This window comes from Lagenorhynchus albirostris, chromosome 19 (genome assembly GCF_949774975.1).
Source record: "Lagenorhynchus albirostris chromosome 19, mLagAlb1.1, whole genome shotgun sequence".
Classification (NCBI taxonomy): Eukaryota; Metazoa; Chordata; class Mammalia; order Artiodactyla; family Delphinidae; genus Lagenorhynchus; species Lagenorhynchus albirostris.
This window is the reverse complement of record NC_083113.1, coordinates 49269536-49282320: the sequence shown is the minus strand read 5'-3', so window position 1 is coordinate 49282320 and position 12785 is coordinate 49269536. Positions and strand designations below refer to the sequence as shown.

General features: G+C 38.6%; 1 protein-coding gene across 7 annotated transcripts in view; it reads right to left on the bottom strand.

Annotated features, from left to right (window-relative positions):
* Positions 1-12785, bottom strand: part of CNTNAP4 (contactin associated protein family member 4) — a 259350-nt gene that overhangs the window by 70955 nt on the left and 175610 nt on the right. For 6 of the 7 annotated variants that reach the window (XM_060130067.1, XM_060130070.1, XM_060130073.1 and 3 more), the window contains 2 exons: positions 12234-12383; positions 6317-6488 (listed from right to left, as the gene is read on the bottom strand). In XM_060130067.1, the coding sequence (XP_059986050.1) occupies positions 6317-6488; positions 12234-12383 (322 nt within the window). The remainder of the gene's footprint in view (positions 1-6316; positions 6489-12233; positions 12384-12785) is intronic. The other variant, XM_060130071.1, reaches the window with a different exon arrangement.

The window sequence follows — 12785 nt, the reverse complement described above, 5'->3', positions numbered from 1 at the left end:
GTGACTAATGGTCATTCCATTTGTCGTTATGGTACCTTAATCACAAAACTAAACCTTAGATCAATAAATTCATCAGGTTTCAACCAATTCTCAGGTAGCTGTGACTGCTTAATTTTCAACATGTCGTACTATATCATAGCCCTTTCTTTTCCCTAGTGACATAACACTAATTCAATATGTTGCCAGAAACATCAATAGTTTACATAAAATAACAACATTTAATCATACTGATTTACTACACTGAATATTTAAAGGAAGAGGGAATAAAGAAGAGAGAAGGAAAGAAGGAAGTGGGAGAGAGGGACATCTCTATTCACTTGGTGTATACATACAGGAATGTTGAAGATGTACAGTATAGATGCACAAACTCCAAGCAGTGGGTCAGGGTGCATTAGGATGCTGAATCAAAATCACAGGGGCTCCCAGGATATTTTAAATTTTTAAGAGAAATACAGGCATACTTGACATCTGTCCAGCACTGCGCAACTTATTGGCTTGAGGTAGTTAAATTTTAACATTAAATAGTAATACATTCCACTTAATCATGTCCTATCTTTGAGAAGCTGGAGTCTTAGTAGTTGTTAAAAAGTAACACCATGTGAAATCAAGTTGAACAAAAGTAAGGGTAGCAGTGTCTGATCTGATCCCAAGCTTTGAAAGGTTGTACACTACATTAAAAATAAACTTAAAATATTTTTCAAATTTTATATATATAATTAAAAAAATATATAAAAGTAATATACGTATAAATTACTTTTTAAAAGGTTTCTAAATTGTTAGGACAGGGCTTCCCTGGTGGCACAGTGGTTGAGAATCCACCTGCCAAGGCAGGGGACACGGGTTCAAGCCCTGGTCCAGGAAGATCCTACATGCTGCAGAGCAACTAAGCCCGTGCGCCACAACTACTGAGCCTGCGCTCTAGACCCCACAAGCCACAACTACTGAAGCCCACACACAGAGAGCCTGTGCTCTGGAACAAGAGAAGCCACCACAATGAGAAGCCTGCGCACCTCAACTACAGAAAGCCCACGCACAGCAACGAAGATCCAAAAATAAATAAATTAACTAATTAATTAAAATAAATAAATAAATAAATTGTTAGGACATAAACACTTGTAAAGTTGCCTGGAACTCAGCCACTGTTGAAATGAAAATGTTAGTTATATCTTTTGGCTTAGGACACTGTGAAAAAATGTACTGAAATACATTAAGGTACCCTGGACAAAAAAGTTGAAGAGCTTCTGGTATCAACTCAAATAGCCCTGATCAAATAACTGATGCTTTTTAGAATTTAAATTAAAAGTTATATTGAGACCAATGCTCTCATTCACCCCAGAATAAAAAAATAAATAAATTACAAAACCTGTCAAGAATATATTCTTGATGAAGTTTCTGCCACCTTCTTTTTTAAAACTAAGACTGGGAACTTCATGTTTTGCTTTTAGGATTTTCCCAATTTTAACTGAAAATAATGTTACTGCTTTTCCTGATTATAAAAAATAGATATGCACTGTACAGAAATCAAACAATATTGGAAACAACAGAGAAGAAATATAATTTGTAATTTCAATATATAAAAATTACCACTATAAACATATATGTGTGTGTGTATAATGTATTATGTTCATAAATGTAATCATAAAGTACACGCTACTTTACAACCTTTTTAAGGATTCAAAAATAAATAATGGGCATCTCTCCATGCCAATTAAATTTATATGTATTTTAGCATTTTTATAGATTCACAGGAATCTATTCAAAGAATATTTAAACAGGTATTTAATTTTTTAAGCATTTCAAATCAATAACAATCTAGAAGAAAGAGGGAATTTTAAAAATAAAATTAAAACAATTCTAATTGGTAATCAGAAAAGAAAAGGACAGAGAAGGCTATTCTTTAACAGACCTTGAACAATGTTTTAAAAGGGGGCAGATATAAGTGACTACACCTAAAATTCTAAAGAATGAATCTATTGGGATACATGTACTGTTTCTATCTGATCTGCTGCAAAAGATACTGTGTCCATTTTCCTAGATTCCTGTTAGACTTGACTTTTCATATTTTTTAATTACAATGTGAAAGACTGGATTGTGGATTTTATTTAAATTCATCATATAGTAGTTCTATTTGACTACTAGTAACCTATGGCAAATTACATTGTATAGTGAAGTACTGATTCTCACTAAAGGTTTTAAACAATTATCTTTTATACTTTTCTCCCTGAGAGTCATTTCAACACAAAGTAGAACATAAATAAATGAATATATCAACATGCCCCAAACTGAAGTGGCGTGTATGATTTTATTTATTTATGGCTGTGTTGGGTCTTTGTTGCTGTGTGCGGGTTTTCTCTAGTTGCGGTGAGTGGGGGCTACTCTTCGTTGCAGGGCGCAGGCTTCTCTTGTTACGGAGCACGGGCTCTAGGCACACAGGCTTCCGTAGTTGTGGCATGTGGGATCAGTAGTTGTGGCCTACAGGCTCTAGAGCGCAGGCTCAGTAGTGGTGGTGCACGGGCTTAGTTGCTCCATGGCATGTGGGATCTTCCTGGACCAGGGCTTGAACCCATGTCCCCTGCACAGGCAGGTGGATTCTTAACCACTGCGCCACCAGGGAAGCCCCAGTTGATATTCTTAAAAAGTTGATATCAAAAGATTTCCTTAATACTATTGCTTAATAAGTGATTTACGTCCAAGCAACTTAATAAATATTTATGCCCTTAACAATTGTCACCCCTACCCCACTCCCACTTGGATTTCTGCCCCAAGACATGGGGACATAGAGGACAGCTCCCTTTGCAGTTCTATCCTCACCTCCATCGAGGGACTGATGGCCATCAGCCTCAGTCAGCCCCCACCCAGATTTCCTTGCAGGTCCACAGAGGACAAGGGGAGGGCTTCTAGATGAGTGTGTGTGTGTGTGTGTGTGTGTCTGTGTCTGTGAGTAAGAAAGGTGTGAGTGTGTAAAGAGTATAGGAATGATCTTATGAGTGTGCAGGTGCATGTGTAAAGATGCTATGGGTCTATGAGAGTAGGTGTGTGAGTGTGCTTGTGTATGGATGAATGAGTGAGGAGGTGTGTGTGTGTGTCTGTGTGTAGACTGTGTGTGACAAGTAGCTTTGAGATATGTGAGTATATGCATGTATAGATGTGTGTGGGAGATTTGTACAATGACATTAGTTTACACATAAAGAATGTGTGTAAATGACTGTGTGGGTGTGAGTGTGAGCACATATGTAAATTTATGTACACTTTATGTGTAGGTTTGATCCAACTTAAAGTTAGTTACAGTAAAAAGAGAACTACATTGTTTAAGATTCTGTCAGATGGTTTTTTTTTGGCTGTGCCTCATGGCTTGCAGGATCTTAGTTCCCCAAAAAAGGACTGAACCCGGCCCTTCGGCAGTGAAAGCACGGAGTCCTAACCACTGGACCACCAGGGAATTCCGTCTGTCAGATTTTTAAATATATTTTTAATGTTCCTCCTGGTTTCAACTGCAATTTATTAAGCCATAGATTCTGTGTTTAATCTACATAGATTAAGCATGAACCGCAATACATGTTGATGTGCACCCAGGGAAGCGGTACAACATGGCAGGTAGCACGCAGGGGGACTTCCTGGAACCAGGGGGCTTAGATCCGACGCTGGGCTCTGCCTTTAGCCATGTCCTCTTAGCCAACTTACTTAACCGCTCTGTGCATCTATTTCCAATGTTTACAAGAAACAAACACTCTAAGAACAGGTTCTAAGGGTTTTTGTGAAGGTTAATTTAAATACATATTAATTTATTTATTTAAAATAAATTTTAGAACAGAGTCATTGCACAAGTCTCTCACACAATGCATAAGCTCACGCACATATCCAAAATCGCCCTACATACTCATACAAGTCATGACACACACAATGACACAAGTCCTCAAGCATTAACCCATGCATGTGTACACTCACACATGCACACGCTCACACACGGCCACACCATCCCTACACACACACTTGTAACGTCATTCAGACACATTCCCAGGCCCTTCACTCACTCACATCACCCTACACAAGTCACTCACACACACACACAAACCTAAATACTAATTCATGCTAAGTTAGAATACAACCTACTAAACAGGGTTTCTTTTAAGTCTCTATTTAATAATGCTTTGGAAGCTATGTCAACAGGTATAGCATATACGACCAAGACAGGTGGATACATATTTTCTTCTGAATATAAGAGAATGGAATGAACTTAGAGATACTTTTGGAAGTTTAAAAGGTATACAAATATAAAAGGTACGTTGGTTTTTGCTGTTATTTTTAAGATTTCCAGGGTTACCATTAGCCTAAAATTTTCTTTAAAAAAATGTATAGTCAAGATCTATCCATAATTTGCTACTTCTGAAAAGCGTTTTTAAGGTGTGGTACCGAAACCATAATTCTCCTACTGTGCTGTCTCATGCTCTGTTTTACAAGCGTGCACCTCCGGAAAGCAGGCAAGATGGATTCCTTGCGCAAATGGCAGCTTCAGAGAAACCCATGTTGGAGAGGTGTGGGTCTACCTGTACCAAAAGAACGTTCTGCGATCTGAGACGGTCAAAATGACCATCACTCACAGTGTGGATGACCGAACCTCCCCACCCATTGAGGGTGAGGGCTCCCTGCTTCTGTGAGTGAGACCCACCTCAAGAGAGCTGGCCCAGGGAGCCTTGCTACAGGGCTTCCCCAAAATCAGGATTAATGTTCCTGAGCTGGCGTGGCTGTCATTACGGAGATGGTCACTGTCATTTATTCCCCAAATCAAGCCAATTGAGGTTTATCATCTCAATTCTCCCTTTATCATCTTTCATTATAGAAAGTATTATTTTCTCTACAAATTGAGTTAAATAAACACATATTCATAGATAGGAAATGATGGCCTTCTAATCCATTGCTAAATAAGATTATAATTATTTTTTTCTACACATAGAATAATATCTACTAGTGTTCAAAACAGGATCAACAGACATTGATAAACGGTCTTCAGATATAATAGATGTGTGTTTATGTTGATAAAATGTTTCATACAAATAAAAAGTTATTTTTAAAACTCAGAATTTGGGACTTCCCTGGTGGCGCAGTGGTTAAGAATCTGCCTGCCAATGCAGGGGACATGGGTTCGAACCCTGGTCTGGGAAGATCCCACATGTCACGGAGCAACTAAGCCTGTGCGCCACAGCTACTGAGCCTGCGCTCTAGAGCCCGCGAGCCTCAGCTACTGAGCCCGCATGCTGCAACTACTGAAGCCTACGCACCTAGAGCCCGTGCTCCGCAACAAAAGAAGTTACTGCAATGAGAAGCCCACACACCGCAATGAAGAGTAGCCCCCACTCATCACCGCAACTAGAGAAAGCCCGCGCGCATCAATGAAGACCCCACGCGGCCAAAAATGAAAAAAAAAAAAGTTAAAAAACCTCAGAATTTATGTGTTTGCTCAAAATATATATTGAACACTACTACACGGTTGGGGTTAAGTTTGTCACATTGCTTAATTTTTTTTAATCTGGAAAGGCTATGACATTCCACTGAACTCAATAATTAAAAATAACTGCCTTGATGACTGGCAAGATTATTTGGCTATAGTTGCCCATGCCTAAAAATACTTTAAAATTATTAACTATCAATTATTATATTAAAAGTTACTTGTCCTCTGCAATGAACGCCCAAAGCTTGCACTAGCATGCCCTGTACTGGAGTTCCTATTGAAACTACTGGATCGTCCTCACACCTTTATCAACACTACGGCTCCAAACTTTTTCACAGGGAGTTTCCTCTTCATTTTCCCTGCAGAGAAGATAGTAATGGGTTCTTCAAGGTACACATCAGGACCATAGCAACCAGTTAAATTCCTATGCCTCTGAAATATTATTCAGCTGTCATGGAAGCAAAAGCCAGTGTGATAACTGACCACATAGGTCTCTGATTTACTGGTACCTGATGGTCTAGATTACTGTTAGGGTTTCCTAAGCTATTGCGTTTAATGATATATTTTTGATACATTTATACCCCTCTAAAATTATAGCAGCATCAACATCACCTTTTGTGAATTGGTAGCTATTTGTACATATAAATAACATGGTCACATGTCTTCCAGCTAAATTTTATCACTGGAAATATGAAGTATAAAACTAAAAGAATATTTTCTTATTTCTAATGTGAATATTATCTCTTTCCTGTGGAACAGATGATAGTAAGAAAAAGGAGAGAAAAATGTTTGTTTTACATACAAATTTCAATCTGCTGCCAAAAGTTTGAAAATGGACAGGTCAAAATAGAGAAGTGAGATTGCCTTTACCTGTCTGTGATTCCACATGAGTCTATCTGAAGGTCGCTGAAGTTCCCAAGGGACTCCTGCTGAACTGAAATCAGATCTACCATCTTGTGATTGATAGAAATGCGTCTCATACATCCCTGAAACCCACCAAGTGGACTTTTACATTTGGATCCAAAGCTGTTGTCAGGACAACCTGATAAAAACAAAACAATACAAAGTTGATCAGGATACATCATAATGAATCAGGACTCAGTATCTTCACTAAAAAAATTTTTAAAATAGGCATTTGATTATTAAATTGAAATGGAGGGGAAAGCCTACTGCAGTCATCATTCATTTGATCTAAATTACACATAGCAATTCATACAAACATATTTCTCTTTATTACCATAGGATTCATAGGAAATTACTACTGTTATAATAATTACGTGCAAGGATACTAACTTGATCCCAACTTTAGAAATACACAGATCAGCTCCAGTATCCTGAACATGTCATTCAGCAGTATTAAATTATATATAACTCAAACACAGGAACTTAGTCTTTTGGGATGCAAAGAGAAGAGCATAAAGGATGAAAGCATGCACTGTAGACAAGAAAAGATAAATCAATAATGCTGAAATACCTTTGTGTTTAAGGCTATTCGGAAAAGGAGTTACGATGACTTGGAATAAAATTACAACTATTTATGTAATTAAATACTTTTCATATGCATATAAGAGCCACATATACATGCATTTTAATAAATCATAATGGCTTAATGTCAAAAACATTTCATTGTTTGACTTTATTTATTCTCTGCCTCATAAAGGAGTTCCATTTATATTGATTTTTTTCCTAACACTTATCTAAGACCTGTTTCTAATTATTTAAATAATAAAGAACTATAATATTAACCATTTCTGTCTGGGGTTTAATGATGTTCTCAGTGTTTCTCTATCCAAGTGAAATAAACAATTTTATGGAGTATGAACACATATATTATACTTATGTATTTTTCATTAATCTTTCTTAGCTGTTATGGTTGTCAACCACTAATATAATTTCAAAGAATAAGAAATGAATCAGCAATTCCCTAACTCCTGTACAATCCATGCTAGTTTTCTACCAGGGAATTTCCATTATAATTAAATATTTTGACAGAGGATGTTTCTCCTTAATGCTTTTTTTCCTAACAAAATACTTTTACCCAGCAAGGAAAGGCCAGGATTCATACTTAAAACTGTTATCAGGCACATTGAAATATTATATTTTAAGCAATGGAGACTGAAATTTTAAATTTAATATATCAAGAAAAGGGGATGAAAGTTTTTTCAGTATCAGTTAATTGTACATGGTTCTACACACACTTTCAGTGCTTAAAATTCTTCTGTGGTATAGGATACAGTTACCATAATCTGGATGTGTTTTCTAGATGACTTATTAACCAATTAAGAATGTTAAAATAAAACCCGAGAGGGTAGCAGTTCAATAATATTTGGGGGCAGCTACAATATGCCAGGAATATAAACAGCGCTGCTAATCTCCTTTTCTCCAGGTGGTGTTTCCTGACACATTTCAAACTATTTCAGAATAAAATAAATTGTGTGGTATGCCTCTATAGGGAACAAAACTAAGCAAACTCACAGTCACAAGGAGAGGTCATGGAACTTTACAGAGAGCACAGCGGTCATATTATGAGGCCCTTCACATTCCTGGCTACAATGTTTAATAAGCAAGAGATTCTAAAGAACAAAGTAGGGTTCAACCCAGGTGAGTCTCATTAGCCTAGGATAACAGACATCCACAGGTTAATATAATGCAACAGCAGAGAGAAATTCAGCACTGAACTGGTTTGGGATGAAAGTTCTAAAATATGAAGATATCTAGGGAATACTTTCATGCTGAATTAATGGATGGATGCATTACTAGAGGCAGGCAGCATGTTAAGCACCTCTGAGATGGCAGATAAATGATCACTGCACGTACCAGAAGTAAGATGTCGGGTTTGACTTCAGGGCAGTGTAGCCAGTTCACTGGATGGACAATGTCTGATTTATACAAGCAGGAGTGTGAGGACTCTGCACAGTCTAGTATCTCTAGCTTGTGCTACACGGTGTGTTATTCAATCGCACAAAGATTGCATAGGAGAATACACAGAAGTTAGACTTTCCTCCATCCTCAATCTGGAGAACCCAGATTTAAATTTTATAGTTTATAAATGATAAAAGCTGACCTCAGTAAGTTTTTGAAAGGCATACATTTGAGGAGGGAGAAAACGTAAACAATGATGGGCAAAGAGTGGCGTGCGGCAGTAGATGCAGAATGCTGTGAGTTCTGGGCAGCCCGCTCTCTCAATAGTCACACTCAAGACTGACACGGAAAGCAAATACCACCCAGGCTGGTGGGACAGACTGCCCCAAAATTAACTACCTAAAAAAAGCCCTCCATCTAGATAAAACAGATCCTAGGAGTAAAGGGGACTCTCATCCACACGGCGGAGAAGGTTTTCTAGGGTGACCAACCGCCAAGTTTGCTCTGGGGGTGGGAAGCAGGGAGGCTGTTCCCAGGACTCCAGGCTTTCAGTGCTAAAACGGGAGAGCTGGTGGTGCAGCAAAAATAGAAATAAGACTTCTCTTAAATAAAAATGAGACTTCTATTTTCTGATAAACAAGGAAAATAAGGAAACAGTGAACAGGCTGGGAAACAACATAAACAGGCCTGAAAGAGTTAAGCAGTCTTGTTTATTCTTTAGCTGTTACTACTAACCAACACTTGTAGCTGGACTTCTTCACAAAGCTGAGTACTCTCTGACTCCGTGTGAATTACACTCTGCACCTGGCTTTCTTCTTCCCTTACACTCCCTTGTAGCATTCTTTGTTTCAGAAAGAAGGTCACCGGCCAATAACTTCAGAAAAGACCAACCCCAGTTACCAAATTGCCTGACGCCAGCTATGGCTGTTTTGAAATTTCGCAAAAGAAAAAAAAAAAAAGAAAGACCTTCATTAGGATATAAAATCTCTCCTATTCCCGGGGAGTGGCGGTGGGGGGGCGCTGCTGTGTCCTCTCTTTGCCCGGCAAAGAATAAAGCTACTTTTTCTCGTTCCTCCAAAACTCTGCCTCCGTATTTCTTTTCGGCATTGGTGCATGGAGAGTCAAGATTTTGGCATCATTGGTCACCCCATTGCCAGTACCACTCAGACAATGAGCCCCTGAGCCAGTCCTGCCCTTTAGGGGACCCTATTCTAACCCTCCTCCAGCCATGATTCTGCCCATGGCAACAGGGGGTCTCACAGGGGAAGGTGATGTGCCCACTTGGAAACTGCTCCCCTCTAGCCCATCCCAGAATCCAGAATTCCCACCCCAGAAGCCCTACTTGGGCTTCCAGAAGGATGGACCTCCTCTACCAGGTCCTGGAGGCACAAGGCTGGGAGGAGGAGGGAGAAATGTGGCAGCAGGAGGCCTCCTGCTTTCCTCTGGACCCTTGCTTGCAGCCCTGGAAATGTCAGGGTGCCCTGGGGCTTGCAAGGTATATACTTAGTGATTAATAGAATCTCATGACAAGATCAAACATACTCTGGTACTTAAGGTTACCAATTGAGAAGATGATTGAATAAACAGAGATGTTGCCTAAGTAAACTTAAGATTGGTTATTTAAATAAAAGCCCTGAAGTTGGCATTTTATTATGGAAGCTTTCACAGTATATTGTTTAGGGACTCAGGAATACCTTCATAGATGTCAAATCATAAAGAACATGACAGGAGGCATAAAACCCCAATTCAAGACGATGGTTACCTGGGGAGATGAAGAGGTATGATCATGGAGTGACAAATGGATGTTGGTAATGTTATCTTTCTTAAGCTGGAAAATGCATGTGCAGATGTGTATTTTAAAAATATTAATTAGTATTCTTTAAATTGTATATATGATGTAAGATGTGAACAATACGAAGTAACTGGGTGTGGGCTATTTGGCAACTCCCAGTGTATCTTTGCAACCCTCTGGTAAATCTGAAACTATTCAAAGATTATTAAGTTCATTTAATTAAAATGGTGTATATCATATGTATCATAATAAAAACAAGCAAAATTACAGAGTGCACATGTGATATATTTCATTATAAGATATTATAGTGTGAATAAAAATCAATCAAAATTTTGTACAAAATATAGGTAGGCATCATTAAATCTGAACATGAAGGGTCTAAAATAATTTAAGAATGATGAGTCTATTTTCATTACTTACACTTTTACGCAGTCTGTTATTTTTATCATCTCTTTTTTGCATCATTTAACAAAATGTTTGGGTTTTTTCTTACCTCTTTTGGTGCTTCTAAATCTTTTCCTTTGAAGTGAAAGCTCTTAAGTTGTTCTACACAGACCTTCCTTGACTTACAATGTGGTTACATCTTGATAAACCCATTGTAAGTTGAAAATATACTAAGCCAAAAATGTGCGTAATATATGCAACCTGCCAAACATCATAGCTTAGCCCAGCCTACCTTACACATGCTCAGGACCCTTACATTAGCCAACAGCTGGGCAAAATCACCTAACACAAACCCTACTTTATAATAAAGTGTTGAATACTCACGTAATTTATTGAATACTGTACTGAAGGTGAAAACAGATTGGTTGTGTGAGAACAGAATGGTTTAAGTGTATCTGTTGTTTACCCTTGGGATTGCGTGGGTGACTGGGAGCTGTGGCTCCCTGCCACTGCCCAGCATCCTGAGAGAGTATTATTCCACATGTCACTAGCCTGGGAAAAGATCAAAATTCAAAGTACGGTTTCTATTGAATGTGTATTTCTTCGCACCATCATAAAGTTGAAAAATCCTAAGTCAGGGACTGTTTGTATATCCTACCATGTATTAAACGAACATGTTCCTATGGACTGCTATAAAATCAATCATATATTCCATAAGGTTTTATAAACCACTTGGTTTATAAATGAACACATCACCCTAAAGGAAGCAATTATATCTTTTAAGATTGTTGGCATTATGCTGCCTTTCACAGTAATGGATTAGGTAGGGGTTTTTTGGTTTGTTTGGTCACTCTTAATATAAGATGAATGATTTACGGTCTGTGTACTTACTGTCAATTCTTAGAAAGGAATTTGTATTTTATTGATGAATAATGAAGACTGGGCTTTCAACCAAATTCAAAAGTGCTTCTAGACAGAAGTCATGATTACATTTCAAAATAACAAGAAGAAACACCTCAAGTCATGATTAAAAATAAGTCTTACTACTAACAGTTTTACAACTTTGTCTTTCTAATTAATGTTAAGTATTGCCTTATTTTCATTTTCCAGTGCTAAAGATTCATTTCCACTTCCAAGGTTTGCTTTTTGAAGATTTTAGTTCAATCAAACATCCACTGGACAAGTAAACACTTCATTTGTTTTTGTTCTTTAAGAGAGATGGCCTGGTGCTGAAGGCTAATGCCTTCATTTTATCAACTATATCAGTGCGTTATTACTTAGCAGTGAGAAGAGGCTTCTGGGGCTAATTAAGTTAGATTTTTTGTCCACTGGCATAATATTGACCTGCACTGAGCAGCAGAAAAGCAAAAAGAATGCTCTAGAAAAGCTAAGAGGCATGATCAGGAAAACAGTGCAATGAAATGAGCCCATAAAATCTGAAAAAGACATACATGTAAGGCCATTCAACATTAGGAAAATACAACAACATTTGAAAGTGAGAACTGAAGAGCATGGTCTACTTGCAAGCAATCTCATTATAGAAATCATAAACATAAGTCAGTCCACCTCAAAGAAATGCATTTTAGGTCACAATTAATCATCGTGATCTACTCAACATTTCCATGTTCAAAGAAAGTGAGAAATTATTCCATAATATTCACACTGGTTAAAACACGATGACTTTAAGACACAGGGCAAGTGACTGCGAACATGGTTCAATTGCCCATATGGAGCAACCGTTTCTCTTACCTCCAAAATAATAGGTGCCCCCTGAATAAATCTGCTCAGGCCCCAGGGAAGGAGATGCAGAAGCCACTTGGCCATCCACCACCACGCTCAGGTAACTCCTTTTGGCAGACAAAGAGACGGAATGCCACTGCCCATCATTTAATCCAACACCTGGGGGAGGTAAAATTAGTTAAAAGAGATACCTCTTAACAGTGAACACTGTAAGCAGTTGGTTAGAAATAGCAATGTACACATCACTCAATCAAGGGCAGCACTCACAACTATTTTTTTTTTTTTTTTTTTTTTTTGCGATACGCGGGCCTCTCACTGTTGTGGCCTCTCCCGCTGTGGAGCACAGGCTCTGGACGCGCAGGCTCAGCGGCCATGGCTCACGGGCCCAGCCGCTCCGCGGCATGTGGGATCTTCCCAGACTGGGGCACGAACCCGTGTCCCCTGCATCGGCAGGCGGACTCTCAACCACTGCGCCACCAGAGAATCCCTCACAACTCTTAATAAAAGAAAAGAAGAAGGGAGAGAGGAAAGGGAGGTCAGTGGGCAATCAGCACCCTCTAC